This window comes from Balaenoptera borealis (assembly GCF_965194805.1).
Source record: "Balaenoptera borealis genome assembly, chromosome: 3".
NCBI classification, from domain to species: domain Eukaryota; kingdom Metazoa; phylum Chordata; class Mammalia; order Artiodactyla; family Balaenopteridae; genus Balaenoptera; species Balaenoptera borealis.
This window is the reverse complement of record NC_138866.1, coordinates 153,315,938-153,342,112: the sequence shown is the minus strand read 5'-3', so window position 1 is coordinate 153,342,112 and position 26,175 is coordinate 153,315,938. Positions and strand designations below refer to the sequence as shown.

The following is a 26,175-nucleotide window of genomic DNA, read 5'->3' as shown; positions in this document are numbered from 1 at the left end:
TTTAGAGTTAGAAATTTATAGATAATTTGGGTAATAAGAAAACTTGAGACCAGATTAATTAAATAGCTTGGTGGAGATCACTGCCTTAGAGATGGCCACCCCACCAAAGCTAGACTTTTTTTGGAAAATTCTTTTCAGATGATTTTCAGCCAAAAATAGAATAATGCATATTAAACCGAAAGGAGAGAACAAAATAACTGGCACCCTGGGGGATTTCTCTTGAGGGAGTAGAAATGCTGGCTAGAAAGTGGGGAACCCGGGTCTTAGGTTTTTAAATGGCCAATAATCATTACTAACTTTGGAACTTTTTTTATGGTTTATACACCACTAATTATTGAATACCTCATCGTGTTTAATCTTTTCACCAACTTTGGGAAGATGGTGTTACTGCCCACCCCCGTTCCTTTTTATTATAGAAGAGAAAAAGGAGTCTCAGTTCCACAGACTTGCACAGCTGGGGGGGCAGGGCTGGCTTTGCGTCCTCCTGTCCTGCGGTGACAGGCATACAGGCCAAGGAGACATCCCCACGGGGCTCTGTATTTGAAATAAGTCACGTCTTCCTAAGGAAGAAAATGATTTTCTTGGAAGATCCGTTGAGTCAGCCTCTGTGTATTTCTAACAGCCTGTTTTACTCACCTCAGTTTACAAAAGTAAATGATAGTATATGTTTTCGAGAAGAAACAGAAGGTTTCTCACTATTTTTCTTAACTTCGTTGCAGCTGGCGGTCAGAAGTTATATGTCAGACTTTTTCAACGTAAATTCGGCTGGATTAAGATGAACAAGCTGGAATATGAAGAGATCTCCGCTGACTTAACCCCGGTGGTTAGAGAGCTGACACACGCAGGCTTCCTGCAGACGGGTACGGTTTGTCCAGGGGAACCAAAGTGAAAATCCGACGTAGGGAATCCAGTTTCTGCAAAATGAGGGTGATGTTAGTTTGGTGTCATCTCCTGATTGGTGCCTGATAAATAGTAATTGTGTATGTCTTTTTAAATTGAGTTTTGAATCTTCTTAGGACAACAAATTATTCATGTGTTGTTAAAGCCATCCTCAGCCTGAGTTAAGACTCCTAGGATAACAAAAGATTGCCTGCTGCTGTGTTCTCATGGTCCCAGGCTTAGTCCCGTAAAGTCACTGAGAGATAGATGAGTGGCTGGATCCACAGGGGAAACTCATCCCTCCTGGCTCTCCTTCCAGCAAGAGCTTGACTCATCTTACCTAGTTTTCTCATCTTTATGATGGAACAAAGCTGGTTTGTTTGAAGCTAGTATCGCCTCTAAAACCTTAATTTGCCCCCCATGCACACACAGACAGCTCTTATAATTTGTAGGTTGATTGTCTCAGGAATTGTTTCACTGATTTAAGCCCGTGTGAATATGAGGTAACCTTGGTTGTCTCATCAGTAGCTTTCATTAGGTACCTACATGTGTTGAGTACAATATTGTACTGGAAACATGGGTATAAGGAGGATGAAAGATGTGAGTCCTGGGTTCAAGTTGTTCACAGTTTAGACTGAAATAGGGGAATCAAGCCAAAGCCAGACGGTTTCTGTGCGGCAGAGTTTGTAGTGCAGAGCAGTGAGTGCAGTTAGGGTGACGTGGTGGGCCTGGCTGGGGGACGTGGGGAGCCTTGGGGGAGAGGCCTGGAGGCTCCGTGGATGTGATGGCTTGTGAGGGATCAGGCAGCGGGACCCCGGGTTCCCTCACATCAGGCCATCAGGGGCACTGGAGAGCTTGTGTCCCCACCTGACCCGGAAGATTAGGTGCAGGTTCCAGAAATCTACAGGTGTAACAGGCAAGCCAGGTGAGCCTTGACTTTATTTATTTATTTTATTTATTTTTTAATAAATTTATTTATTTATTTTTGGCTGCGTTGGGTCTTTGTTGCTGCGTGCGGGCTTTCTCTAGTTGCGGCGAGCGGGGGCTACTCTTCGTTGGCTCGCGGGCTCTGGAGCACAGACTCAGTAGTTGTGGCTCGTGGGCTTACTTGCTCCACGGCATGTGGGATCCTCCCGGACCAGGGCTCGAACCCGTGTTCCCTGCATTGGCAGGTGGATTCTTAACCACTGCGCCACCAGGGAAGCCCTGAGCCTTGACTTACCTTTAAATGACCGTTAAGCAACAAAAGCAGAACCCCAGTGGCCTAACGCTGCCCTCAGTCCCGCCCAGGTCCCACCCGTGGTCTGCACAGCCCAGTGGGGTGTGTCCCTGTCCGTCCCCTCACTCTGCTCCCTGGGTGTTCTGGCTGAGTGCACCCCTCTTTCAGAGCCTGTGCCTGCTCCCACTCGGCTCACCCCCTCATGTCATCCAGCTCTGCTCTGTGTCACCTCGTCAGGGACTTGCCTGACCACCTAGTGTCAAATACGGCCACCTCCCGCCAGTCCAGTTTGCCTTACCCAGCTTTGCTTTTCTTTCTTCTTTTTTCCTAGTTCATTCTTCCTCCTTTTATTTATTTATTTTAAAAAAATTTTTTTGAAGTATAGTTGATTTACAATGTTGTGTTAATTTCTGTTGTACAGCAAAGTGATTGTTATGCATATATGTATTCTTTTTATATTCTTCTCCATTATGGTTTATCACAGGATATGGAATATAGTTCCCCGTGCTATACAGTAGGACCTTGTTGTTCATCCATCTTATATATAATAGTTTGCATCTGCTAATCCCAAACTCCCAATCCATCCCTCCCCCACCCCCCTCCCCCTTGGCAACCAAAAGTCTGTTCTCTGTGTCTGTGATTCTGTTTCTGTTTCATAGATATGTTCATTTGTGTCATATTTTAGATTCCACATATAAGTGATATATGATAATCGTCTTTCTCTTTCTGACTTACTTCGCTTAATGTGATCATCTCTAGGTCCGTCCATGTTGCTGCCAGCTTTGTTTTTCTTTGTAGCAGTTGTCACCCCTGACATATTTATTATGCTAGCTCCCTGTGGGCACGGATGCGGTTTGTTCACTGTATGCCCTGGGCAGGTGCTACCTGGCAGACAGTGTACACCCAGAGAGGACTTGCTGACTGGAGGAAGATGGCCCTGCCCTAAGCTGCGGGTGCTGTGAAGGCAGAGACCAGCCAGCTCTGATTCAGCTGCATCCCGGGGGTCAAGCTTGCTGTCTGGGTCCCCTAATAGCGTGATGTACACATGTGTGCTGAGCAAGTGACCCCATGCAAGGCTTCTCAGCCCCAGGCCTGTGTGGAGAGAGGACAGCTGATGAGCAGTTGCCTCTGACCTGCTCTGGAGAGGCCCAGCCGTAGGTTTTGTTGTGGGCGATATACCAGTGGCTATCCATGTGGGTCTTTATTTTATTCAGATTTTCTTTTACTTCTTAGAAGTTCTGTTGTTTTATAACTTTTGTGAAATATCTATTTTCCATAAGTTTTAACAATCAGTTTGGCAAACTAAAATTTCTAGAGTAGCATTTCATTTTATTTTCATGTAAGTGAGTTTTCTTCTTAAAGTAAATCAAGCTAGAAAACAGTAAGCTTTAAAACTATTTTTAAATTTTTTTTTTTTTTTAATATTTCAGAATCTGAGTTGCAAGAACTGTCTGAGGTGCTCGAGCTCCTTTCTGCTCCGGAACTGAAAGCCCTGGCAAAGACCTTCCACTTGGTGAATCCCAACGGGCAGAAGCAGCAGCTGGTGGATGCGTTTCTCAAATTGGCCAAACAGCCTTCAGTCTGCACTTGGCGCAAGAATCAGCCTGGCATCGGTGCAGTGATTTTGAAAAGGTTTTGTGGCTATTGTTATAGTAAAAACATTTGAAATGTTGATAGCACATATTTAATTGATTTTTATTTATTTATTTTTAGGCTGCGTTGGGTCTTCGTTGCTGCGCATGGGCTTTCTCTAGTTGTGGAGAGCCGGGGCTGCTCTTTGTTGCGGTGCGCGGGCTCTAGGTGCGCGGGCTTCAGTAGCTGTGGCATGAGGGCTCAGTAGTTGTGGCTCACGGGCTCTAGAGCGCAGGCTCAGTAGTTGTGGCGCACGGGCTTAGCTGCTCCACGGCATGTGGGATCTTCCCGGACCAGGGCCCGAACCCATGTCCCCTGCATTGGCAGGCGGATTCTTAACCACTGCGCCACCAGGAAAGTCCCGATAGCACATATTAACTTCTTATGGTGGGTGGTACGTGTTTTCAGATTGTAATTGTTTTTTTCAATTGCAGTTAGGTTGAGAAGGCGGTGAACCGTTATTATAAAGACTGGATTCTTTCTTGGTTTATTATTCCTAATTCTTAAGATACCACACTGATTTCTAGGACCAAGAAAAATCTGGAGGCAAGAGATTAGAGGCACTAGGCCCTTGGCAAATTCTAATATTTTATTATTCAAGAAAAATGCAGTTTTAACTACTATTCTTACGGGAGTTTGGAATGTCGGTCCACTGGACCTCCTTGGGACTCTGTGTGGAGATGGGGGAGGAGGGTGTTTCCGGGCAGTCTCTGTAGATGAATGGTCCTCAAGTAGATGGTGGTGTGATGGGAATCCCACCCCTGTGTCCTCTCGGCTCTGGTGGTGGCACTGATCTCTGCACGCCCCAGAGATGCAACTCTGCTTTTGGCTTAATAGCTTTTGGGCTGGTAGGAAAGTGAGGTCCTCCACTAGACCAGTGGCTCTCAACTGGGGGCGACTGTGCCCTCCAGGGGACACCGGGCATCGTCTGGAGGCGTTTTCATTGTCATGACTAAGGTGGGTAGTGGGTGCTACTGGCATTTAGTGAACGGAGGCCAGGGATACAGCTGAGCATCCTCTAATGCACAGCCTGGGCATCCCACCCCCAGGAAAGAGTTACACGGCCCGGATGTCAACAGCAAAACCCTGCCGTGTGTGGTGTTGCAGTTGTTGGAGCCGGAGGGCCCTGGACTTAACATGCCGCCTTACCAAGAGCCTTTGGTAGTGACGTTCTACATAAATACCTATTATTTCATCTCAAGTGTCACTGGAGTCAAGATTTGAGAATTGCTAGTGTCAAATAGGTAACACTTTTATGAGTTTTCCTGGTATTTCACGTGTTCAGGACCAGCGTAAACCCTATCCTGCTCTTTTATTGAGGCAAACAGTTCGTGAAATCGTTTGCAGTTACAGTGTCATCTAATCCTCACCGTGTTCCTAGGTGGGGCTCTGAGCCCCAGAGAGGTTAAGAAATGCTTTAAGTCACACAGTTGGAGGTGGGAGATTTGCTTCAGGCTTAGAATAATGCATGCTGTTTAGCTTAAAATAATTTGTGAAATCTGACATCCAAATGCTTAAAAGCCAGAAAATTATTTTCCATATCGTGTATTTTTCAGAGCTAAAGACTGGGCGGGACAGTCTGTGAGAGTGTGTAGAGACCCCCGGGCTGTGTTCTCCCGGGTCCTGCTGCTGTTTTCACTGACCCACGCAGTGGAAGAGGAGGAGGCGGCCTGTGGCGGGCAGGGCCAGCTTTCTACGGTGCTGCTGGTCAACCTTGGCCGCATGGAGTTTCCCAGGTATACCGTCAGTCGGAAAACCCAAATCTTCCAGGATAGAGAGGATCTCATCAGGTAAGGGCGTGTTTGCTCCCTATGAAATCTGTGTATTTTAAAATTTATGTAGAAGTCTTTGTTATTATTTTTTGCCATCCACAACAGAAACATGAGTTCATAGCCAAAATCGTTTTTTTTTTTAAATTTATTTATTTTTAAATTTTTGGCTGTGTTGGGTCTTTGTTGCTGCGCGTGGGCTTTCTCTATTTGCAGCAAGCAGGGGCTACTGTTTGTTGCGGTGCGCGGGCTTCTCGTTGCGGTGGCTTCTCTTGTTGCGGAGCACAGGCTCTAGGCGCACGGGCTTCAGTAATTGTGGCTCACGGGCTCTAGAGCGTAGGCTCAGTAGTTGTGGTGCACGGGCTTCGTTGCTCCGCGGTATGTGGGAATCTTCCCGGGCCAGGGCTCGAACCTGTGTCCCCTGTATTGGCAGGCAGATTCTTAAGCACTGTGCCACCAGGGGAGTCCTCACTTTTGATTCTTGATTTAAGGTTTATGACTCAAATTTAGCAGAAATTGATTCTGATATTTGATTTTAGGAAAGTTGTTTAAGTGTTGTCTAGTATGTGCTTTAAAAAAATAAACGATTGAGATTATTGTATCAAAGCAGGGTCAGTATAAACTGATTTTAGCCCATTTTGCCATAGTTATCAGGACGTTCAATATCCTGTGTTCAGTTATAATAACTTTTTTAGTCAAATCTTCTAGTAAGAATATTTCTTCTGACTGTGTTTTCTTTTGTCTCATGTCATTTTACGTCTTCGTTTTTAGTGACTTGGTGCTGTTCTCTTTGGTGAGAACTCTGAAGCCAGGTTCCAGTCTCTCTAATGAACCATGAATCTACTCTGTGCCTCAGTTTACTCATCTGCAAAATGGGGAGATAATAGTACATTCCCACTGATATGTGTATTGTGCTTAGAGCCTGGCCTGTGGGGATTGCTCAGTGTGTCTTAGTGGTATAATTGTCATCATTACCACGTATCTAAGGGAGGTTGCTTTTCAGTTCTATGGTTGACAAAACCATGGTTGACAAGTTCAAAAGTGGGGAGGCTAGGGAGAAAAAATAAACCATCACGTCTTTTTTTTAGAAAGTAGGTATCCTGTAAATGTTAAAAATAAGTCAAAGTTCTTTTGTTATGCAGAGGGCTGTAGCACGTAAATGAAATCTGGTTGAAGTGACTTCAGGAAGGGTGATTATACAACACCAGTAACGTGGCACCTGGCCTGAGGAACCTTTCCCACCACCTTGGTACTTGAAATAATTGATCCTTTCTTTTCTCTTCTCATTTATTCAGTGCCCATGGGTTGAGTGTTGAGTACCTATTACGTGCCATGTGGTGGAGTTGCAGTGTGAACAGATAGGGTCTTTGCCGCCGTGGTGTTATGTTTTACTGGGGAAGATGGGAAAGAAAACAGAATAATATGATAACTGCGGGGCAGGCTGGAGAAGTCCTGTGTAGATAGCGTGAGGCAGAGAGTGTCCCCGAAAGGTTGGGATTGAGGCTTGAGAATGAGGAGGAGCCGGTCCTGCAGGGGTTTGGGTGCCCGCGTCCAGGCTCCGTGGGCAGGAGAGAGCTTGCCGATCTCTGGCCGGAACCTCAGGGGCCATGTGAAGGGGAGGTTGGGCAGGACCGCAGGTCAGGGGACGCTGGGCCTCAGAGCCCTGGTGAGCCGACTGGGTCATATCCGCTGAGGATGGGGAGCTGGGGAAGGGGTTTAGGCAGGCAAGGGATCTGGTGCACGTTTTACAAAAGCGTCCCGTGGAGTGGTGGCGGGGGGGCGGCAGGAGACTAATTGAGCTTTGGTGGTCCGGATGGAGGTCTTGGCTGGGCTGGCGGTGGTGGGCATTGTAGAGAAGTGAACGTGCGAGATGTTTTGGGGCAGAAAAGACGAGACGATTCTGATTACATTGTGATTGTGATAGTGATTAGATTTGTGGGGAGGAAAGGAGTGAGTCAGGGATGACTCTGGAGTTTTGGCGTGGGTGGTGGTGCCATCAGATGAGATGGGGGACTTGCGGGGAGGGCTGGGATGCCGGGTGGGGATGCCCCCAGCCCCATGACTGAAGCTGCCCCGTGTGGTACTGGGCGTGCTGTCAGGAGCCCAGGAAGGAGCTCGGCCTGGAGAGGAATTGGAGTCACCAGCACGCGGCCAGGGATGAGGTCCCCGAGGGAGAAGAGGAGGAAGGAGCTTGGCAGCCAGCGCCGAGGGGTTGGGCAGCACGGAGGAGCCGCCGCGAGGGCAGCAGGGAACCAGGGGTGTGTGTGGTGGGCGGACCCGGAGAAGAAGGTGTGTCAGGATGGGGCTCAATTGAACGCCGGAGGAAGGGCAGTGAGGTCGAGTGGGATGGCCCATGGGGGTGGGCGGTGGACGGCAGGAGCTGCGCGCAGGGAGGGGAAGGTCGGTTCCAATGGGCTTCGGAGAAGCAGCCCCTGCTGTGGCGGCCTGCGACGGCAAGGCGGCCTAGTTCCCTGGTGTCTTAAGGGTGGGAGATTCTCGGGGGGGGTGTGTGTGTGTTTGTGCACGTGCACGTGCAGATAAACCCATAGAAAGGGAGAGGCAGACGGTGGAGGAGGAGGAGGGGACCCCCTGGGACCCGGAGCACCTGCGGGAGGACTGGGGTGTGGGCAGCGCTGAGGCTGCCGCGGTGGAGGCTGGGCACCCCTCGAGCAGGGCTGGGCGGAGGTGTGCGAGCACGTGCCGAAACCAGCCGGCCTGGCTCTGTGATCGTCTTCAGCACGATTCGGGGAGTTGGTGCAGGCCCAGAGGAGTGAGCGGCCAGGGCACCCCCACCAGGGTGGGGCTGTGGCTGGTGTGTGTTCTTCCCCTGGCGGGGTCCGCTTGCCCCGGGCGAGGTCCGTGGGCCTGCAGGACGGGAGGCGCTATGGCTGGGACAGGGGCCGCGCTGAAGGTCGGGCCTTGGTGAAGGTGGGGAGTTGCTGTCAGCAGTGAACGAGCTGGAAGGATTGGGGGCGGGGTCAGTGGAGGAGATGCTTGAAGTCAGCATCTTGAGGGTGACTCGGTCCATCGGGGACAGAAGGTCTCAGTGGCCACGAGCACGTGGGTGGCTGAGAAGAGGTTGGAGAATCGTGTTATTGGGGAGGAAGGAGGTGGAGAATTCTGAAGTCGTGGCCATCGTGGCGGGAGACCCAGGGAGACCAAGGCAGAGGGGACGGGGACAGGGGTGGGGGGCGCTGGCAGGTGCCCGCAAGGAGGAGGCGTGGGCTTCGGAGGTGGGGGCTTTCAAGGAGGGAAGGAGGATTTGGAGGCGGAGGTGGGAGGGAGGAGGATGCTTCCATCCGTCTGGGCCCTGCGTGAGGAGAGCTGTCCCTGCTTGAGGGAGGCTGCGGGGAAGCCGTGCTCTCAGCCAGGTGTAGGGAGGGCAGGAGACAGAGGGCAGAGGTCAGGGTGCAGAAGGGATGCTGTTCTTGGCAGTGCGGGGACGGGGGGAGGGAGGGCTGGTGACCGTGCAGGCGGCGATGGCGGCACCGTGGGGCTGGCGCTGGGCTCGATGGGCTCGTGGAGAGGGGGCTTGGTTCAGGTGGGCAGGAGGGCACTCCTGCCGGGCGGGCCAGCCTCCGGGCACCCCTCCCTGTTTCTGTTTCCTTATCGACCTTAGAATTGTCCAGTTGCACATTATAAGAGAGTTAGATCGAAGAGTTCATGAGCAAATTTTTATATTTAGAGGCCATTTCTTTTACTCTTTTTTAAAAAAAAATTATTTTATTCAAGTATAGTTGATTTACAATGTTAATTTTTGCTGTACAGCAAAGTGATTCAGTTCTACATATATGTTTTACTCCTATGTGATAGTATTTGCACATATTGCTCGTGCATGCTTTTCTTTTAAGGGTGAGTCCAGAACACAATGACTGTGCCCTCGAAGTGTTAGAGAACTGATTGGGCGAATGTCTCAGGTGCACTGAGAAGTTGTCTTTCTTCACTTAAGTGTGTTCATAACACTTCAGCATTGCCGTCTCCCAAAGCCTGTCCCTGAAGTTATTTTTGAAAATCCCGAATAGTTCTCTTAGCTCGGGCAGCATCCCTCTGGCTACCTCTGGCTCAGTGATTAAATGACCAAATCTATGCTTGTGTGTAATTCTGAAGTCAGTTACCCGTTTACAAGGTTGCCGGATTGTTGAGTGAATGAACGAATGGATGAGCACCAAAAGTCAGAAAGGAAGTGCGGATCAGTATTACATGCATATAATGGGATGTGTTATACAACAGCGCGGTGTGAATGTTTTCATCTTTCTGGTTGGGTAGCCTGTCTGAGGAGTTCTTCTAGGCCACTCCCGTGGGGTAATACGTCAAATTATTACTGAGGTAAAATGTGGCCCTCGTATTTTCAAAAGCAGAGTTAGATGTGGCGGGCAGGATGTGGAATTTTGTGTGTCAGTGATCATTCACCCCTGAAGCTTGGATGGCCTGGTCCGCCCCCTGCAGGTACGCAGCGGCCGCGCACATGCTGAACGACATCTCCACTGCGATGGCCAGCGGGGCCTGGGAGGAAGCCAGGGAGCTCGCTCGGTGCGCAAAGCAGGATTGGGACGGACTGAAAGACCACCCGTCCCTGAGGTGAGGTGGCTCTCGGGTCCCTGTCAAAGTTTACTGACTAGCCGAGTTGTTCTAACTGCTTAAGGTCTTTCTTTTCATGAAGAGCACGCTCCTTTCGTTTTGTGGTGAAACCAACATGTGCAGGTGAATTTCCTCCTTGCTTTGCGTGGAGTCAAAGTGCTGGGTGAATAGAAGGGCACGTCTGGAGGTTTGGAGTGAATTTATACACTTGGTCCCTGTGTGGCAGACAGCAGCTTGCCGCCTTTGGGTGGGCTGGCCTCTCTGGGGGTCGGTCAGCTGAGTTTTACCGTGGGGGAAGCCCAGCCGCAGGACAGAAGCTGTGGGAACTGTGCCAGGTGTCTTCTTTCTGCTGGAAATTCCAGCAGCTGTAAAATTCTGAAAAAGAAAATGAACATTTACCTCGAAAGTTCAAGTACACAGCACGTGATCCTTCATTTTGTTTGGTTTAATAAATGTTAAACATATTCCGTATGGTTAAGAGATTTTTTCCTTTCTTTGTTACATAGTGATGAGAAAAATTAGTATTATTAAGTATCTTTTTCAAAAAAAATTTGGAACTGAAGTCCGTGCAGAAATAATATGGACTTAAAAGCCATAGCCAGGAAAATGGCGTTTACTGTTAAGAAAAAATAACTGAATATTTTGTCCGTATTTTGTTTGGGAGTAACTCAGACAAAATTGAGCCATTTACTTAAAGGCCTTTCTAGAAAGGAGACGACCAGTCAACTTCTTACCCTGTGATGTGCACGTACATTGGAGGATTTTCTGAATTCAGGAAAATTTGTTAACGTTTCTCAGACCAAGCAGAAGAAAAATGTTTAAAACAAGTTAATAGGTGATTTTCTTTGTTTAAAAAAAAGAAAAGACCTCGTGGCCAGGAAGTTGGGTTCCTGTAGGACAGAGGCTGGTAGCCTCTTCCGTGGAGGGCCAGCTGGGCGGTGGTCAGGCTGTGCCAGCCACATGCTCACTGGCCTCTGCTGTCCTGCCGTGAACGTGCCCGGCCCCCCCCCACCCACCCTGCCCCGAGCGAGCGGGCGGGGCTGTCCCAGTGCAGGTGTGTTTGCCCACACCGAAATGTGAGTTTCATGTAATTTTCACAGGCCACAGACTAATTTTCTCCTTTTGACTTATTTTAACCATTTAGAAACGTGGAAATCACGCTGGGTTTGTATAAAATCAGGTGGGGGCCCTGCGTCTGGCCTGAGGGCGGGCGTTTGCTGACCTCCAGCTCTCATTTCTCACCGCTGTCTGGGGGACCTTGGAAGGGTGGCTGTAAGAGCGTAGATTTGTGGTGTAGAAAACTGCACACGACAGGCAGTGTTCAGAATATATCTTCTTAAAAGGGAGGAATTCAGTCTGCTTTGTCATTTCTTGTGATTGTCTTACAATACATAAACCAAAGCGCTAAACTGCTGGTGTACGTCTTCGTCCTAGATACCATGAGAAATTACCACTCTTTCTCCGGTGTTTTACCGTTGGTTGGGTTTATACAAGGATTTTGTCCCGAACTGTTGAAATACTGCAGAGACTTCACATGTACAAGGTGAGTGCACAAGCCCCTTCACCCGGCTCTTACTGAGGGGGACCTGCCTGGCTCTTGACTTCTCCCAAGTGATTGGTCAGCACCCGGCGATGCGACGAGGGCCTGCTTCCCGTGGGCACCTGCCATCTCCTGGACAGTAGGAAGATGGCCAAGGGCGACCTACTGTTCCGCCAGCTGTGAGCTGACGCCTGTGCACCAGGATTTCCAGGTGACGGTCAGCGCCCCGCAGGGAGCCGCCGGTGGTCTCTGCAGCCAGAGCTTAGCCGCCGTCAGAACCCACTGTGTGACAGGGAGGGTCTCCCCAAACCCCTGAGGCAGAAACCTCACCTCTGCTTGTGTTTCCCTGACAGCAGTAGTGCACGGTCTGGAAATAATTTATAATCACGAATGAAAAGTTCTGTCCTATCCCTCCTCGTATTAAACATTGTGAGATTGCTGGAGTTAGCTTCTGTTGTGTTGACACTTGTGTAATTGAAACATGGTGTTTTACAAAGAGAATGTGCTAGGGCTGGGCCAGTGGGTCCCCCAAGAGGGGTCTGTGGCACACCCCCCGTCCCCCCCCCCCCCCCTGCCCAGAGGCCCTGTGGGGTTGGCTTCGGGGAATCTGCGAGTGTGTCTATGGGGTTTGTGCCTTTTTCTCAGGAGATGCGTTAGATCCTTCAAAGAGATCCGGGAACCACCAAAGATGAACATGAAGCGTGACCAGTAAACCTAGACCAGAAAGTCCCCCTGTTGAGGTGGGGTGTTTGGGTGAAGACCCCCTCATTCCTGTCCTGCCCCCTGCCCCTCACAGCCTCGGCCCTGTGACCGGCTGGGTTCCCAGAAGCACATGGGCCTGCAGCCCAGCCACTGCTCCTGCCCAGAGTCTGACCGTGTCCGGCCTGCACTGCCGACCTGGTTTGCAGAGAGTGCCGTGGGGAATCACAGAGCTGCACAAGGTGGCGGGGGGCCTGCTGAGAAGTAGGGGGCGCCTCCGGAGCTCAGGCCACTCCCGAGGGACGTCCCAGGGCCCCTCTTGGCAGTCCGGGTCCTGAGCCTTACTTTAGAATGGAGAGGGATGCTGTATAGATATACTTTGCCAATTTTCCTGACTACTCAGTATAATGGCAGACTCTTGGTGTGTAGGCTTCTAATGCGCGTCCCTTGTTGTTGCCACAGGAAGCCGTCAAGGAGCTTGAAAACCTTTTGTCCCAGAAAGTGTACTGTCCTGACAGCAGAGGCCGGTGGTGGGACCGGCTGGCTCTCAACTTGCACCAGCACCTGAAGCGCCTGGAGCCGGTACTCAGCCGCGGGAGCTACCCAGCCTTTGTTCAGTTTGGCATACATTTAAAAATATAGCAAACTGTTAATACCTTAAAAATCTAAATGTAATTAGAACGTTGATTTCTTTTTTTTTAACTTTTATTTTATATTGGACTATGGTTGATTTAGAACATTGGTTTCTTTTTTTTTTTTAATTTTTAAATTTTTGGCTGTGTTGGGTCTTTGTTGCTATGTGCGGGCTTTCTCTAGTTACGGCGAGCGGGGGCTACTCTTCGTTGCGGTGCGCGGGCTTCTCATTGCGGTGGCTTCTCTTGTTGGGGAGCATGGGCTCTAGGTGTGCGGGCTCAGTAGCTGTGGCTCGTGAGCTCTAGAGCACAGGCTCAGTAGCTGTGGCGCACGGGCTCAGTTGCTCCGCGGCATGTGGGATCTTCCCGGACCAGGGCTTGAACCTGTGTCCCCTGCATTGGCAGGCGGATTGTTTTTCTTTTTAGACGAGAGTGAGTTTATTGAGAACAAAGAGCAGAGTTAGTGAGGGCACTGCCAACACAGCCAGCCGACCTCCTGATAGACCAGGGAGAGCCGACCGGCAGGCGGATTCTTAACCACTGTGCCACCAGGGAAGCCCCTGGTTTCTTTTTTTTTAAATTTTTATTTTATATTGGACTATGGTTGATTTAGAACGTTGATTTCTTAAACATCCTTCTTTGTCCGTGTTCTTCCAACCCCAGAAGAAGTAGTAGGGGCGCGAACATGGGGGCGACAGTGGGGTTGGCGGGTGTGTTGGCAGCGGGATCGTGTCGGGATTCAGGGATGAAGTTCTAGGGGTGGAGGGAGCCGGAGGGTTAGATGTGTCCGCCTTCACACAGTTTTGGAAATGGTGGTTTTGGAAATGGTGGTTGTATTCACTCGTTGCCCGGGGCCTCCTGGTAGAAAGATGGATGGAAGGCGTTCCTCCCGCCGTGAGACGTGGTGTCTGACTCAGCAGGGCGGATGCCTTCCCTTCCAGGCGCTGCCTTCTCTGTGGCGGGGACCTTATGAGTCTGAGGACACCATTGGCTGCCAGCTGCTGCAGCCAGCAGGGCGGGGCCTCCCGAGGTGGCGACAGTGGCCCTCTATGTGGCCACCTGCGGTCCCCGTCCCTGCCAACCTCGTGTTTGCATTGAGCAGAGGGCACTACGGCTCTGGGAGCTTTTGTTTTTCCAGGGGCAGGTCAAGTGAATCAGGATGATGGAGGGCTGGAAAATTTGACCACGGGGATGGATGACATACTATTTTTACTGCCTTAACCTGAAAAGGTGCCTTGTCACCTCAGGTGCTTCCAGCTGGGAGAGCTGTTTCCTCTCCCGGAGGCGGGTGTGGTGCTCCCCGCCTGGCGCTGATTCGGGCTGACAGGGCAGGAGAGGCCTCTGGTGGCCCCTCACCCAGTGGGGACAGAGGGTGTGTGCACACTGCCTGTCTCTTTCATTGAAATAAAGGTTTCAAAGAGTTGATAGACTTTCCCCTTGCTCGGATCTGCTGATAGGAGCGTTCACTCATACTCAGAGGTTATCTTTGAGACAGATGGAAAACCCTGGTTCCTTTTCGCCTTTTCCCAAAGATCTTCCCGGCCATGCTCATAACCCGTTATTTTGTCACCGTTCCTTCCTTCTCTACATCAGTCTCCAGGGAGGGCACCTGCCAGCCCAGCAGAGGCTCATGCCTGCAGGTGCCCAGCAGTTGGCCAGGCCAGGCTGAGCCCGAGGCCGCCCCTCCCTGTGGCCAGCCCGGCTCCCACGGGGCTACAGAGCCGGCCCAGGGCCTCATTCTCTGCTTGATTCCTCTGGACCACCCCACTCTGATGGCCTGATCTTCACTGATTTTCAGGGCTTTTGTTTTACTTTTTATTCTTTTATTATAATAAATATATACGACAAAGAAAACTTGCAGTTTAACCATCTCTAGGTATACAGTTCAGTGGCGTTAATCATACAGCTGATCCTTGAACAACTCGGGGATCGGGGCGCCGACCCCCCCTGCCCCTGCACAGTCAGAAATCCACGGATAACTTTGTAGTTGGCCCTCCATTTCTGAGGTCCTGTGTCTGCAGATCCAACCACTGTGGACCGTGCAGTGCTGTAGTCTTTACTGGAAGAAATCTGTGCGTGTGTGGACCTGAGCAGTTCAGAACCGTGTTGTTCAAACATCAGCACTGTCTGTTCCCCAAATTTTTCATCCTCCAAACAGAAACTCTGCTCCTTTGAAACAGTTACTCCTGTTCCCTCCTGCCCTGGTTCCTGGTTCCCGGTTCCCTGTTCCCTGTTCCCTCTAATCTGCTTCTGTCTCTAGGAATCTGCCTGTTCTGGGTATTTCCATGAAATACCCAGAAGTGGAATCATGTAATCTTTGTCCTTTTGTGCCTGGCTTATTCCCCTCAGCATAACGTCCTCAAGGTTCATCCATGTTGTAGCAGGTGTCAGAATGTCCTTCCCTTTCAAGGCTGAATAATACTCCATTGTGTAAACGGACCACGTTGTGTTGATCCATCCATCTGTAGATGGACACTTGGGTGGTTCCCACTTTTTGGCTGTTGTGAATAGCACTACTGTGTACAAATACCTGTTTGAAACTCTGCTTTCAGTTGTGGTGGGCGTGTACCTGGATGTGAGGTTGCTGGGTCACGTGGTAATTCCGTGTATGACTCTGTGAGGAACTGCCAAACTGTTTTTCACAGTATTTGGATCATTTTTCCATTGTTGCCAGCAAAGCACGAGGGCTCCAATTTCTCCCACATCCCCGCCAACACTTTTTATTGTCCATTTTTCTGAGTACAGTCATCCTAGTGGGTGTGAAGTGGTATCCCAGGTAGTTTTCAGTATTTTTGTTTATTTGTCCAGCCCTGAATAACCTTAGAAAATGCGTAACCCCTTCAAACCTAAGATTCTTCTCCCTATAAATGAGGCTCCCTGGGACTGGGAGGTGGTCAGACGGCCGGGCTCCTGCCCTAGAGGGGCCTGCTCTGCATTCGGAGCCCCTGGGTGGTGCCCCGAGCGCGCCCCGGACCAGGTCCCTCTCCCCAGCCGCCTCCGTCTCCTGAGCGTGTGGCAGCTGACATGGGCTGTGTCCACACGTGTGACCAGGACATAGTGTCGGGAGCACGGCTGCTCGTGCCCCAGACATTTGCATCGGGGTCTGTGCTTCTTCTGTGCTCGGCATGGGACCTAAGGGAATGTCCTTGTCTCTGGAAGGGCTGCTTTGCCCACCACTAGTTAGTAAAATGAATGATTAGTTAACAGTGGGGTTTCCCATCACATGAAACGAGGGGATGCTGCATGGGGACTTCAGGACCCTGACAGGCACTGTGCTCTTTTCTAGGCCATCAAGTGCATCACAGCAGGGCTGGCGGATCCGGACGTGCGGACAGGCCACCGCCTCTCGCTGTATCAGAGGGCCGTGCGCCTGCGGGCCTCTCCCAGCTGCCAGAAGTATGCGCACCTCTTCCGTCAGCTCCCAGAAATCACCGTGGATGACGTCAAACATGTAAGTAAATATTCTTGGGGCACTCGGGATGTATTTTTGTTTTTTTTCCTGAACGCAACCTTAGAGAGGTTTTCAGCGTGCGTTTCTTGTCGACTCCAAAGACCCTCTGGCTTGCTGTGGGCAGCGACCTGGCCTCGCCCCTGTCCTCACCTGGGCGTTGGGAGGCTGGGCCGGCAGGGGCTGTGACTCTGTAAACTCCTGAGTCAGCAGCTCACAGCCTTTCCAGGTCCCCCTGCCTGGTCAGGGCCCCAGAGAGCAGGGGGCCGGGCGGTGACCTGCGTCCTCATGGGCGCCAAGGTGCGGGTCACATGGCCTGGCACCGCGCTGAAGATGGGTGGCCTTTCGGGGGTGGAGGACAGTGTGTCCTTGGGGTAGCAGAGCCGGGTGTGCAGGGCTGGAGCAGGAGGAAAGCTAATGGCTGTCCTCCCCTCGCCCCCCCCCCCCCCCCCCCCCCACTGCAGGTGACCGTCACGGGCCGGCTCTGCCCGCAGCATGGGCCGGGCAAGTCTGTCTTCGTGCTGGAGGCCGGGGGGACTGCCCCTGCCACTGTCCTGTGCTCCGTGGAGGAGCTGGCGCTGGCCCATTACAGACGCTGTGGCTTCGACCAGGGTAACACCAGGGCCGTGTGGCCACAGTGGGTGGTGTCCCGCCCCACAGCCAGTGTCCGCACCTCCCACCCGTGAGGGCAGCGCCTTCTGAGGGGACGCGAGGAGCAAGGGAGGCCGGGTTGCCCTCAGAGAGCTCCTGTCAGGCAGGGGGACAGGACGGGGCAGAGGACCACGAGATGCTGCCGACAGCCAGCCGGTCAGAGGAGGGGAGCCGGGGCCAGGCTGCTTCCAAGAGGGACCGGCAGTCTGGGGGGGTGGGTGGCGTTAAGGGGATGGAGGGCCGAGCCCTGACAGGACGTCATGCCTGGGACCAGAGACATGGTTGGAAGAGTTGTGGGTCAAATTCCTTGTAAAATGAGCTCGCGAGCCCATGCGAGGGAGGAGAGCAAATGTCAGTAAGGATTGGAGGTTTTCCCATCTTCCTTCCCAAGAAGCATGTGTGATCACCCGCCCCTCCAGCCGCGCCCGCTCTGCTGCGTCTCCTGGGAGCTGAGGCCTCACAGTGAAATGACGGACGTGACCTCGCGAGAGAGAAACACCGCTAGTTCCTGCTGAACTGGGCTGCTCTGTGTGTGTGTGTGTGTGTGTGTGTGTGTGTGGTTGTGTGGGTGTGCATGGGCGTGTGCGGCTGCAGGGCAGGTGGTCTGCGGCCCCTCAGGGGTGAGTGGGACTTTGCTCTTTGAGCCGCTGATGAGATGCTCTCTGTGTCTCAGGCCAGATGTGCAGAGGGACCAGGACCACGTGCCCCTGGTTCTCTTCTTTCTGGGCTGCTTGGCATCCTCTTTGTTCAGACTTTGTAGGTTTCACTCGGAAGCCGTTTTCTGAACCGTGTAGAGCCCAAGTGGGAATTAATTCTGCCTGGTTCCAGAAACTGGGAGCCGAGGACTCCCTTCAGCCATCTAGGGGAGGGGAGGAGGGCTGAGGAGGGCACCCGGCGTCTCTGCTGCTCGGGGGTGAAGGCGCCAGAGGGAGAGACCCCGCGGCTTGCAGATGCGAACCTCAGGGAACCTCAGGGAGGTGATAAGCGTCCCTGGCCGGGGAGGGGATGCGGCAGGCCAGCCAGGACGGGCCCGGACCTGGATCCTGTCCCTCGCTTCCTCCCAAGCCTGTGTCTCCTTTGTCCCCTCTGAGTGCTGGGAGCAGCCCCCGGCCCCCGGGCCATCCTGGGGATGTCCCCGGCATGCGGGTCTCAGCCAGGAGACGCCGAGGGCAAGGGGCCCACGTTCGGGAGTTGGGCCTGGCCATTTGAGGTACACCTGAGTAAGACGTGTGGTGACTCGTGTGCGACGGCCTGTGTGCTGTCAGCAGCCCAGGCACCGGTGTCCAGACACAGTGGAGGGGCCGCGCCCATCTGCCCACGTGTGTGGGGCCTGTGCCGGGTCCTGAGGGTTGTCACCGCGGGCCTGCTCACCTGAGAGCAGCACAGAGCTGTGTTAAGATCGTCTGCTTGTCCCTGCCGTCCACTGGAGGTGGCTCGGCTTGTCTGTGTCCCTGTCAGCCCTCTTCCCTTCTTCCATTCTTCCTTCGATCTTGGCCTCGGAGAAGGAACTGCAAATTCAGTGCTTTGTCTAAGGCCAGACTGAAGAAAAGACTGTGAGAATTTGCCTTATAATTGGTAAAAGGAACTGGTCAGTCTCTGTCCTTAGTGAATGTACTGAATAGAAAAGTAACATAAAAACCGTGAGGGAACCGCAGAGGAAGCTGCAGCTGCCCGTCAGGGCAGTGACGACGGCTGGGCAGTTACCTTGGAGGGACTGGGGCGTGGGGGGGGCTTTAGCCTTTTTTAAAAAATAACTTGTTATTAATGTCATGGAAGCTGCGGAACATGCCTTTATGTTTATGGGAAAGCAGAGAGGTGTGCGGAGCTCCCCGCGCCCCCTGCTTCACCCAGCCCTCCTCCATCCGCCGTCCCCCCTAATGTTGGAAGCAGACCCCAGACCTTGGCTCCTGTGGTCACTCCCAGGGGGCCCACGGGTTCTGTCCGCATGTCCAGGCCAGACCCCCCCTGTCTGTGCTGAAGGGTCACTAGGTTGAAGAACACTCAGTTATCTTCACGTATGTGAAAATCAGGACATCATTTCACTGGCGTGTGATGGGATCGTTCAGATGAGTGAGGACACAAAACGACCCCGCAGGAGGGGACCTCGTGACACACGGGCCTCTCTCTGCTGCGTGTCCCAGGTGATGGTTAAGATGAACCTGTGTGACGTCTGTATCACTTACCGGGAAGGTGATGCTGCTGAGGGTGAAGTGCACACGCCAGTGAGGACAGAGATGCGGGAGGCCCGGAGGGTCAGGAATAAAAGAACAGGACGCAGGATCGGTCCCCACGGCGGTGGCGGGAGCCCTGTGACCCGGCGTCAGGGGAGGAGCAGCAGGCCCTGGGCAGGCGGCTGCCGGCTGTGAGCCGCACGCAGCGAACGCTTTCAGTTTAGCCGTGAGCTTGAAAGACAGATGGACAGTTCCGATTCTGGAATATCAATTTTTTAATATTTTTTTCCTTTATTAAAATTGATGCAGTGAACCTGAGCAGAACCCTGCTGTGGGCCTTTCCTCTGGAGAAGGTTTGGTGTGAGGGCGACCTCAGACCCTCTGGGGAAGTTTCTTTCAGAGTTCCTCAGAAGGATCTCCCCAGATGAGTGGACTTAACAGCACCAGCGCACGCCGACGGCTCAGGGTTCAGGGATGCTGATGTCCAGGGCGGAGGGCCAGGCTTGCCTCCCTCCGGCCCGGCAGGCGTGCAGGGCTCCTGGGCGAGGCTTCCGCTGGCGGCCCGAGCAGATAGCGGAGGACGGCCTGCGGGGCAGGGGCCAGCTGAGGGGGCGCACAGCGCAGCCTGGACGGGGAGGAGGGCCAGGGCTGCCTCCAGTGGGCCTTGATAGGGACCTGTGCTGCCTCTGACCTCGTGTGCGATGCCTGGGGCCCACTGGCCGGAGAGATGCTGCAGCCTGTTCAGGGGGCGCAGGCGTCAGGTGCGCCGAGGGGCCGGGTGGGGCTCGGCTCGCTCCGGGAGGCCCCAGCCCTGCGGACCCTGCTCTGCTGTTCACACGGCCTGGGGCTGGGCCTGGCCTCTCTGAGGTCACCGCCCCATCGTGTGGTCTGGATGTGGGGTGAAGGGGGCGTCTGGACTAGGTGGTCTCTGACGCAGAAGCTTTCTGTGAAACCCCGAGTCTTAGAAACCCCGGGCACGGTGTCCAGGCCGAGGCAGAGGAGTACTGGGTGGAGGAGGCGAATGGGGTCAGAGGGCACAGGCTCCCAGGGCGCTCAGACTCCTTCCCAGAGGGCTTTTCCAAGTGAGGCCGAGGGACCCCCTGCCCCAGAGCCCCTCGGGGGATGCCCCCGCCTCCGAACCCACCGAATGGAACCCCCAGAGCCCGGGGAGGGAATCTGCTTTTATTTATTTTTAAACGTGTTCCTTAGGTTTTTCCACTCTAGCTCCAAAACGTGCATTTGAATTTTCTCATGATTACTAAGATTTTTTGCCTTTAAACAAGGCTTCTGTATATAAGCAATATAATGTAAAAAAATGACCTAGGAATGGAACAAAAACAGCATTTGCATTTGAATGTAAAATATTTGCTATTTTCTTCAAATTGAGTAGGCAGTAGGATATGGTGGTGGTTTTTAAAAAACAGAAGAAATGGATTTTTCTTGTGTGTGTGTGACTTTGTCTCAGGGATCCACGGGGAAGGGTCCACCTTCAGCACGCTGTACGGCCTCCTCCTATGGGATGTCATCTTCATGGACGGGATACCAGACGCCTTCAGAAACGCCTACCAGGTAATCACGGCACGTTTTCAGGCAGCAGAGACTCCTGCACGCGCGTGAGTCACTCCCGCCTGGGTGCCCCGCCTCTGCAGCCATCAGAAACCTGCCCCTCTTTTGGATCCTGGTGCTAATTCCACCATAAGAATAGTTTTTAATTTTAAAATGTGATTCATACAATTTAAAAGGTAAGGATGTTAAGTTTTAAACTTTAAGCCTACTTTACTGGAATCATTCCGTTTGAAACTTTTAGTGTAAGTTTCTTCAGCTTCACCCTGGTGGGCCCAGGTGCTCTCACATGCTTTGTCACATGTGCCTGCTAAGAGTTCCACCAGTTTAACCTAAAGGCTCCTTTTGCAAATTACTCTAAAAAACCCAGTGTAATAAGTTGCTTTTATATCAGATTACTTAGGTAATTTTTACATATCTTTTGAGAAAAAGAATGCGTCAACTTCATCAGATTGGCCAGTTTCCAAATTTGATCTTGACTCTTCTCATGACTCCGGCCTCCCCAGGCACAGCGTGAGCTTACTTTCCCTGCACACAGGCGGCCCCGCTGGACCTCTGCACCGACAGCTTCTTCGCCAGCAGAGCACCGGCCATCGAGGCCCGGCTGCGGCAGATTCATGGTGCCCCCGTGGAGAGCCTGCGGGCCTGGGTGGCAGCCGCGTGGCAGGCCCAGGAAGGCAGGGTGGCCTCCCTTGTCAGCTGGGATCGCTTCGCTTCTCTTCAGCAAGCCCAGGTGACGGTCTGCAGGCAGGATTCCTTGATGTGGGGTGTCCTTTTGGCAACTGTAACAAAACACACACACGTATGCCTACATGCATGTGTATGTGTGTGGGTATATATGCACGCACACACGTACGCGTGTGTGTGTGTGTGTGTGTGTGTGTGTCGTACCCCAGCCCACAGGCCTGTGTTACTGAAGGAACAATCACAAGCATGAACAAGCCTCAGTTACACCTTCTGCCCATTTGGTTGGCAGCTTCCCTTGGCCTGGCCTGTGGCCCCTGGAGGGCGGACACCGTCCCTGTCCTGTGACTGCGGGCCTCTGAGGGTCATCACTGTCACATTCCTGAGTGCTTACCCCAAATTCCCTCTTCCTTAGCTGCTCCCCGGATGTTCCCGACCGGGCAGAAGCTTGGTAACTGACCCAAGGAGAAGTGGTCCCCAGAGCTTGCTGGGGGCATTCTAGCCCCTGGCTCTGGAGCCCAGCACAAGCAGCAGAAGGGCACTTGGTGTTCCTGGACGCATCTCTGCTGAATGACACATGGAGTCCCCGCCCCACCTCACAGTCACTGGGGGGGCTTCAGGGTCTCTGTCCTGGGGGAGGGCTGACTGTCCCTGTGTTTCGTGTCCAGGATCTTGTGTCCTGCCTGGGGGGCCCCATCCTCAGTGGTGTGTGCCGGCGCCTGGCCGTGGACTTCCGACACTGCCGAGGGGGCCTCCCTGACCTGGTGGTGTGGAGCTCCCAAAGTCACCACGTTAAGGTCAGTTGAGCCAGAATGGAAAGTCATGTTGGTAACTTTATGATCAACTTAATCAAAGGCCACAATCTAGGCATTTCTAGCATGGTGGTTGATAAGGCCGAATCCCTTGAGAGCTGCTGGACTGAGGGCTGGGGTTGTTCGGTGGCTGTTGGCGGAGGTGCCCTTGGTGCTGGCATGTGGGCCTCTCTGCAGGCAGCTCCCCCGATGGCAGCGTATTTCATCCGAGCAGGTGAGTGAGAAGGGCCAGGGTGTGAGCAAGACAGAAGTCAGTCTCTTAGCAGCTGATCTTGGCAGTGAAGTTCCATTGCTTTTGCTGTGTCCACTGTTAGCAGCAAGTCCACACTCAAGGGTGGAGGTTTTGCAGGTGTGAGCGCCAGGAGGCCAGGATGGTTGGGAGCTGTTTTCTAAGCTCCAGGAGTGAGCACCTCCTCACGTGTTGTAGGCTGGATGCCTCCCTTGCCTCACCCTGCTGCCCATCACAGGCTGGTGTCTTCCTTATTATTGAGTTTTGAGATGAAAAAAAAACTCTGGTACAAGTCCTTTTTGACAAAGTCACAACCTAATCTGTTCTTTAATGAATCATGCTTCCAGTGTCATATGATGTCTCTGACTGTAATTGTGGATTTGGGTCTTTCTCCCTTGCAGTTAATATCAATGTTTGCTTCATATATTATTCGATGTATAAACTTAGGATTGTCATGTCTTCTTGATGAATTGAACTCTTGATCATTATGAAATGACCTTCCTTTATTCCTGGGTTCTTTGCTCTGAAGTTGAACTGATATATAGCCACTCCAGCTTTCTTTTGGTTAGTGTTAATGTGATACTTCTTCTATTCTCTTATATTTAACATATTTTTTCTTTATATTTGAGTTTCTTATATATTCTTGTAGGCAGCATTTATCTGGGTCTTACTTTTTCATCTAATTTGACAACCTCTGCCTTTTAATTGGGTATTTGGAACATTTACATTGAATGTTATTCATGTTTGGCTTTAAACCTGTCATCTATTTTTGTTTTTTTTAAAAGGACGCACTTATAAACTTATTTATTTTTGGCTGCATTGGGTCTTCGTTGCTGCGTGTGGGCTTTCTCTAGTTGTGGCAAGTGGGGGCTACTCTTTGTTGCAGTGTGCAGGCTTCTTATTGCGGTAGCTTCTCTTGTTGTGGAGCATGGGCTGTAGGTGTGAGGGCTTCAGTAGTTGCAGCACTCGGGCTCAGTAGTTGCAGCACTCGGGCTCAGTAGTTGCAGCACTTGGGCTCAGTAGTTGTGGCTCGCACGCTCTAGAGCGCAGGCTCAGTAGTTGTGGCGCACGGGCTTAGTTGCTCCGTGGCACATGGGATCTTCATTTATCATGCACATAACAACAGTATATTTTTGTATCTCCTCTCCCAGCCTTTGTGCTGTGTTCATACATTATACCTCGACATGTTATAAACCCTGTGGCACATTATTTTTGCTTTCTACAGTTGACTGAGTCTTTATATTTACTCATGTAGATACAAATTCTAATGTTTGTCATTCCTTTATATAGATCCAGATTTCCGTGTACTATCATTCTCTCCTTGACTGAAGAACTTCCTTTAACATTTCTTGAAATGGAGGTCTGCTAGTAATGAATTATTTAGGTTTCATATATTGATATTTTAAGACTTTAAGTCTTTGTTTTTGAAAGATATTTTTTTCTGGGCAAAGAATTCTGTTGACAGTTTTTTTTCAGTACCTTAAAATATTGGTCCACTGTTGTCTAGCCTGTATTGTTTTCAACGAGAAATCAGTCTTTCCCCTCTGACTTTTAAAAATTCTGGCTGCTTTGAAGAGATTCATTTTTTCACTGATTATGCAATTTAGTTATGATGTTTCTTAGTGTCGTGTTCTTTATGGTTCTGTGCTTGGGGTTCACTGAGCTTCTTGGATCTTTGGGTTTAGTTTCCATCAAATCTGAAAAATTTTTGGCCATTATTTCTTCAAATATTTTTCTCTGTCTTCTTCCCTTTGGGGACTCTAATTAAACTACTCTTAGGTTGCTGAAATGCTCTCTTCATTAAAAAATTCTTTTCTGTACTTCGTTTTGGATAGTTTTCATTGCCGTGTTTTGAATTTTGGTGATCTGCAGTGGACAAAACTGACACAGTTACGCTTTCATGGAGCTGATATGTAATGAGCAGTTTTATCTTGTGATAAACACCATGAAGAAGTGCATACGAAGGACCCTTCTTAGAGATGAATTTCAGCTGAGCACCGAAGGAGAAGACGTCAGGCACGTGAAGAACAGGGAGACATGTCGTAGGCGGCGGGAACAGCAAGTGTGATGAATGTCTGCCCTTTGGTTGGGCAGATGTTGTCTGTCTTGGGAACTGAGAGGAAGCCTTTGGTGTGGTTGGCAGGTGCCAGATCACACAGTTTTGTAGGTCATGGCAAGAAGTTTGGGTTTAATTGCAGACCTGACAAAAAGTGATTGAGGGGTGTTAAGCAGGAGAGTAACAGTGCAGTGTGTGCTTTAAAACTATTTTTCAACTGCTGTATTACGAATAGATTTCCTAATTCTCTGTGAACTGTCTGGTTTCTACAGAAAAGGCAACTTTCTCACTGAATTTCATATGTGTATGTTTAGTTGCTATACATATGTAAGTACAGCAGCATAGCGGATAAGCCATCTAAATAGTTGTCAGTGGAAACTACCGTAGCTTACCTGAATGACCCCTCTGTCTCCCAGCTGGTGGAAGTGAAGGGCCCCAGTGACCGTCTTTCGCAAAAGCAGATGATCTGGCTGGATGAGCTGCACCGGCTGGGGGCGGACGTGGAGGTCTGCCACGTGGCTGCGGTCGGAGCCAAGAGCAGGGGCCCCAACTGAGAGCTATGGGCCTGGGAGCATCTGAGAGCGTCAGAAGCGTCAAGTGTCACTACATCTTATTTAATTTTGATTTTGTTATCGTAATAAACCTGGCAGTGTAAGGACTTATCACTGTACAGTGTCTGTGTATCACAAACCTCGGTATTGGCTTCAGTACACTCACTGATTCCACACAGCAGGTAATGAACTTTTAAAAAGGTCAAAACCTTGGTGGCCGTTTCAGGAGCTAGATGCATCTGACTTATAGGAAAGCTAGAAAACCCCCCAAAAGGAGATGATTCACAGCTTTGGGTCTTTTATAAAAGGAGCATACACAATGTTTCTCTCTAAAAAGTATATTGGAAATGGAGATTCCTTAATTTATCTATGTTTTTCTATACTGCCCTTACACATCTGGCTGCTAAAATTCTTGTTTTATGATTATCCAAGAAGGGCATAAACAGATGAAACTCTGATTTCTTTAGGAATTAAGAAACAAATTCTCATTAACTTCCTTATTATTTCTGTCAGTGCTTGCTCTCGGGCCTGTGTCACCAAAGGGAGGGACATTCGTTATCAAAGGCAGTTGTCCTTTTTCGTCCTTCTCCTTGGGAACATCCCTAATGACAAGAGGCAATTTCCTGTATGCATACAGGTCTCATTTTATTGTGCTTTGCAGATACTGCGTTTGTATAAATCGAAGGTCTGGGGCAGCCCTGTGTCGAGCGAGTCTTATCAGCACCGTTTTTCTAGCAGTATTTGCTCACTTCAGGTCTATGGGTCACATTTGGGTAATTCTCACCATATTTTAAACTTCTTCATCATCATTATATTTGTTATGGTATGACTTGCTGAAGGCTCAGATGATGGTTAGTATATTTTAGCAGGACAGTATTTTAAAATACTTCAAGGTAAGAACACTTTTTTTTAGACATAATGCTACTGCACACTTAAAAGACTACAGTATAGTGGAAATATAACTTTTATATGCACTGGAAAGCCAGCAAATTCACATGACTTGCCTTATCGAGATAGATAGATACTCGCTTTATTGTGGGGCTCTGGAACCCACCTGCAGTA

At 50.9% G+C, this 26,175-nt stretch overlaps 1 protein-coding gene across 8 annotated transcripts in view; it reads left to right on the top strand.

The window, feature by feature from the left end:
• The window catches only part of FAN1 (FANCD2 and FANCI associated nuclease 1), a 29,734-nt gene extending 4,514 nt beyond the window's left edge, over positions 1 to 25,220 (top strand). For 2 of the 8 annotated variants that reach the window (XM_082386014.1, XM_082386009.1), the window contains exons 3-14: positions 720 to 860; positions 3,529 to 3,730; positions 5,287 to 5,520; positions 9,946 to 10,077; positions 11,512 to 11,620; positions 12,779 to 12,898; positions 16,235 to 16,399; positions 16,861 to 17,008; positions 20,684 to 20,787; positions 21,320 to 21,514; positions 22,134 to 22,262; positions 24,979 to 25,220. In XM_082386014.1, the coding sequence (XP_082242140.1) occupies positions 720 to 860; positions 3,529 to 3,730; positions 5,287 to 5,520; positions 9,946 to 10,077; positions 11,512 to 11,620; positions 12,779 to 12,898; positions 16,235 to 16,399; positions 16,861 to 17,008; positions 20,684 to 20,787; positions 21,320 to 21,514; positions 22,134 to 22,262; positions 24,979 to 25,116 (1,817 nt within the window). In that variant the 3' untranslated portion in view covers positions 25,117 to 25,220. The other 6 variants (XM_082386010.1, XM_082386015.1, XM_082386012.1 and 3 more) reach the window with 6 other exon arrangements.
• Positions 25,221 to 26,175: the final 955 nt, after the last annotated feature.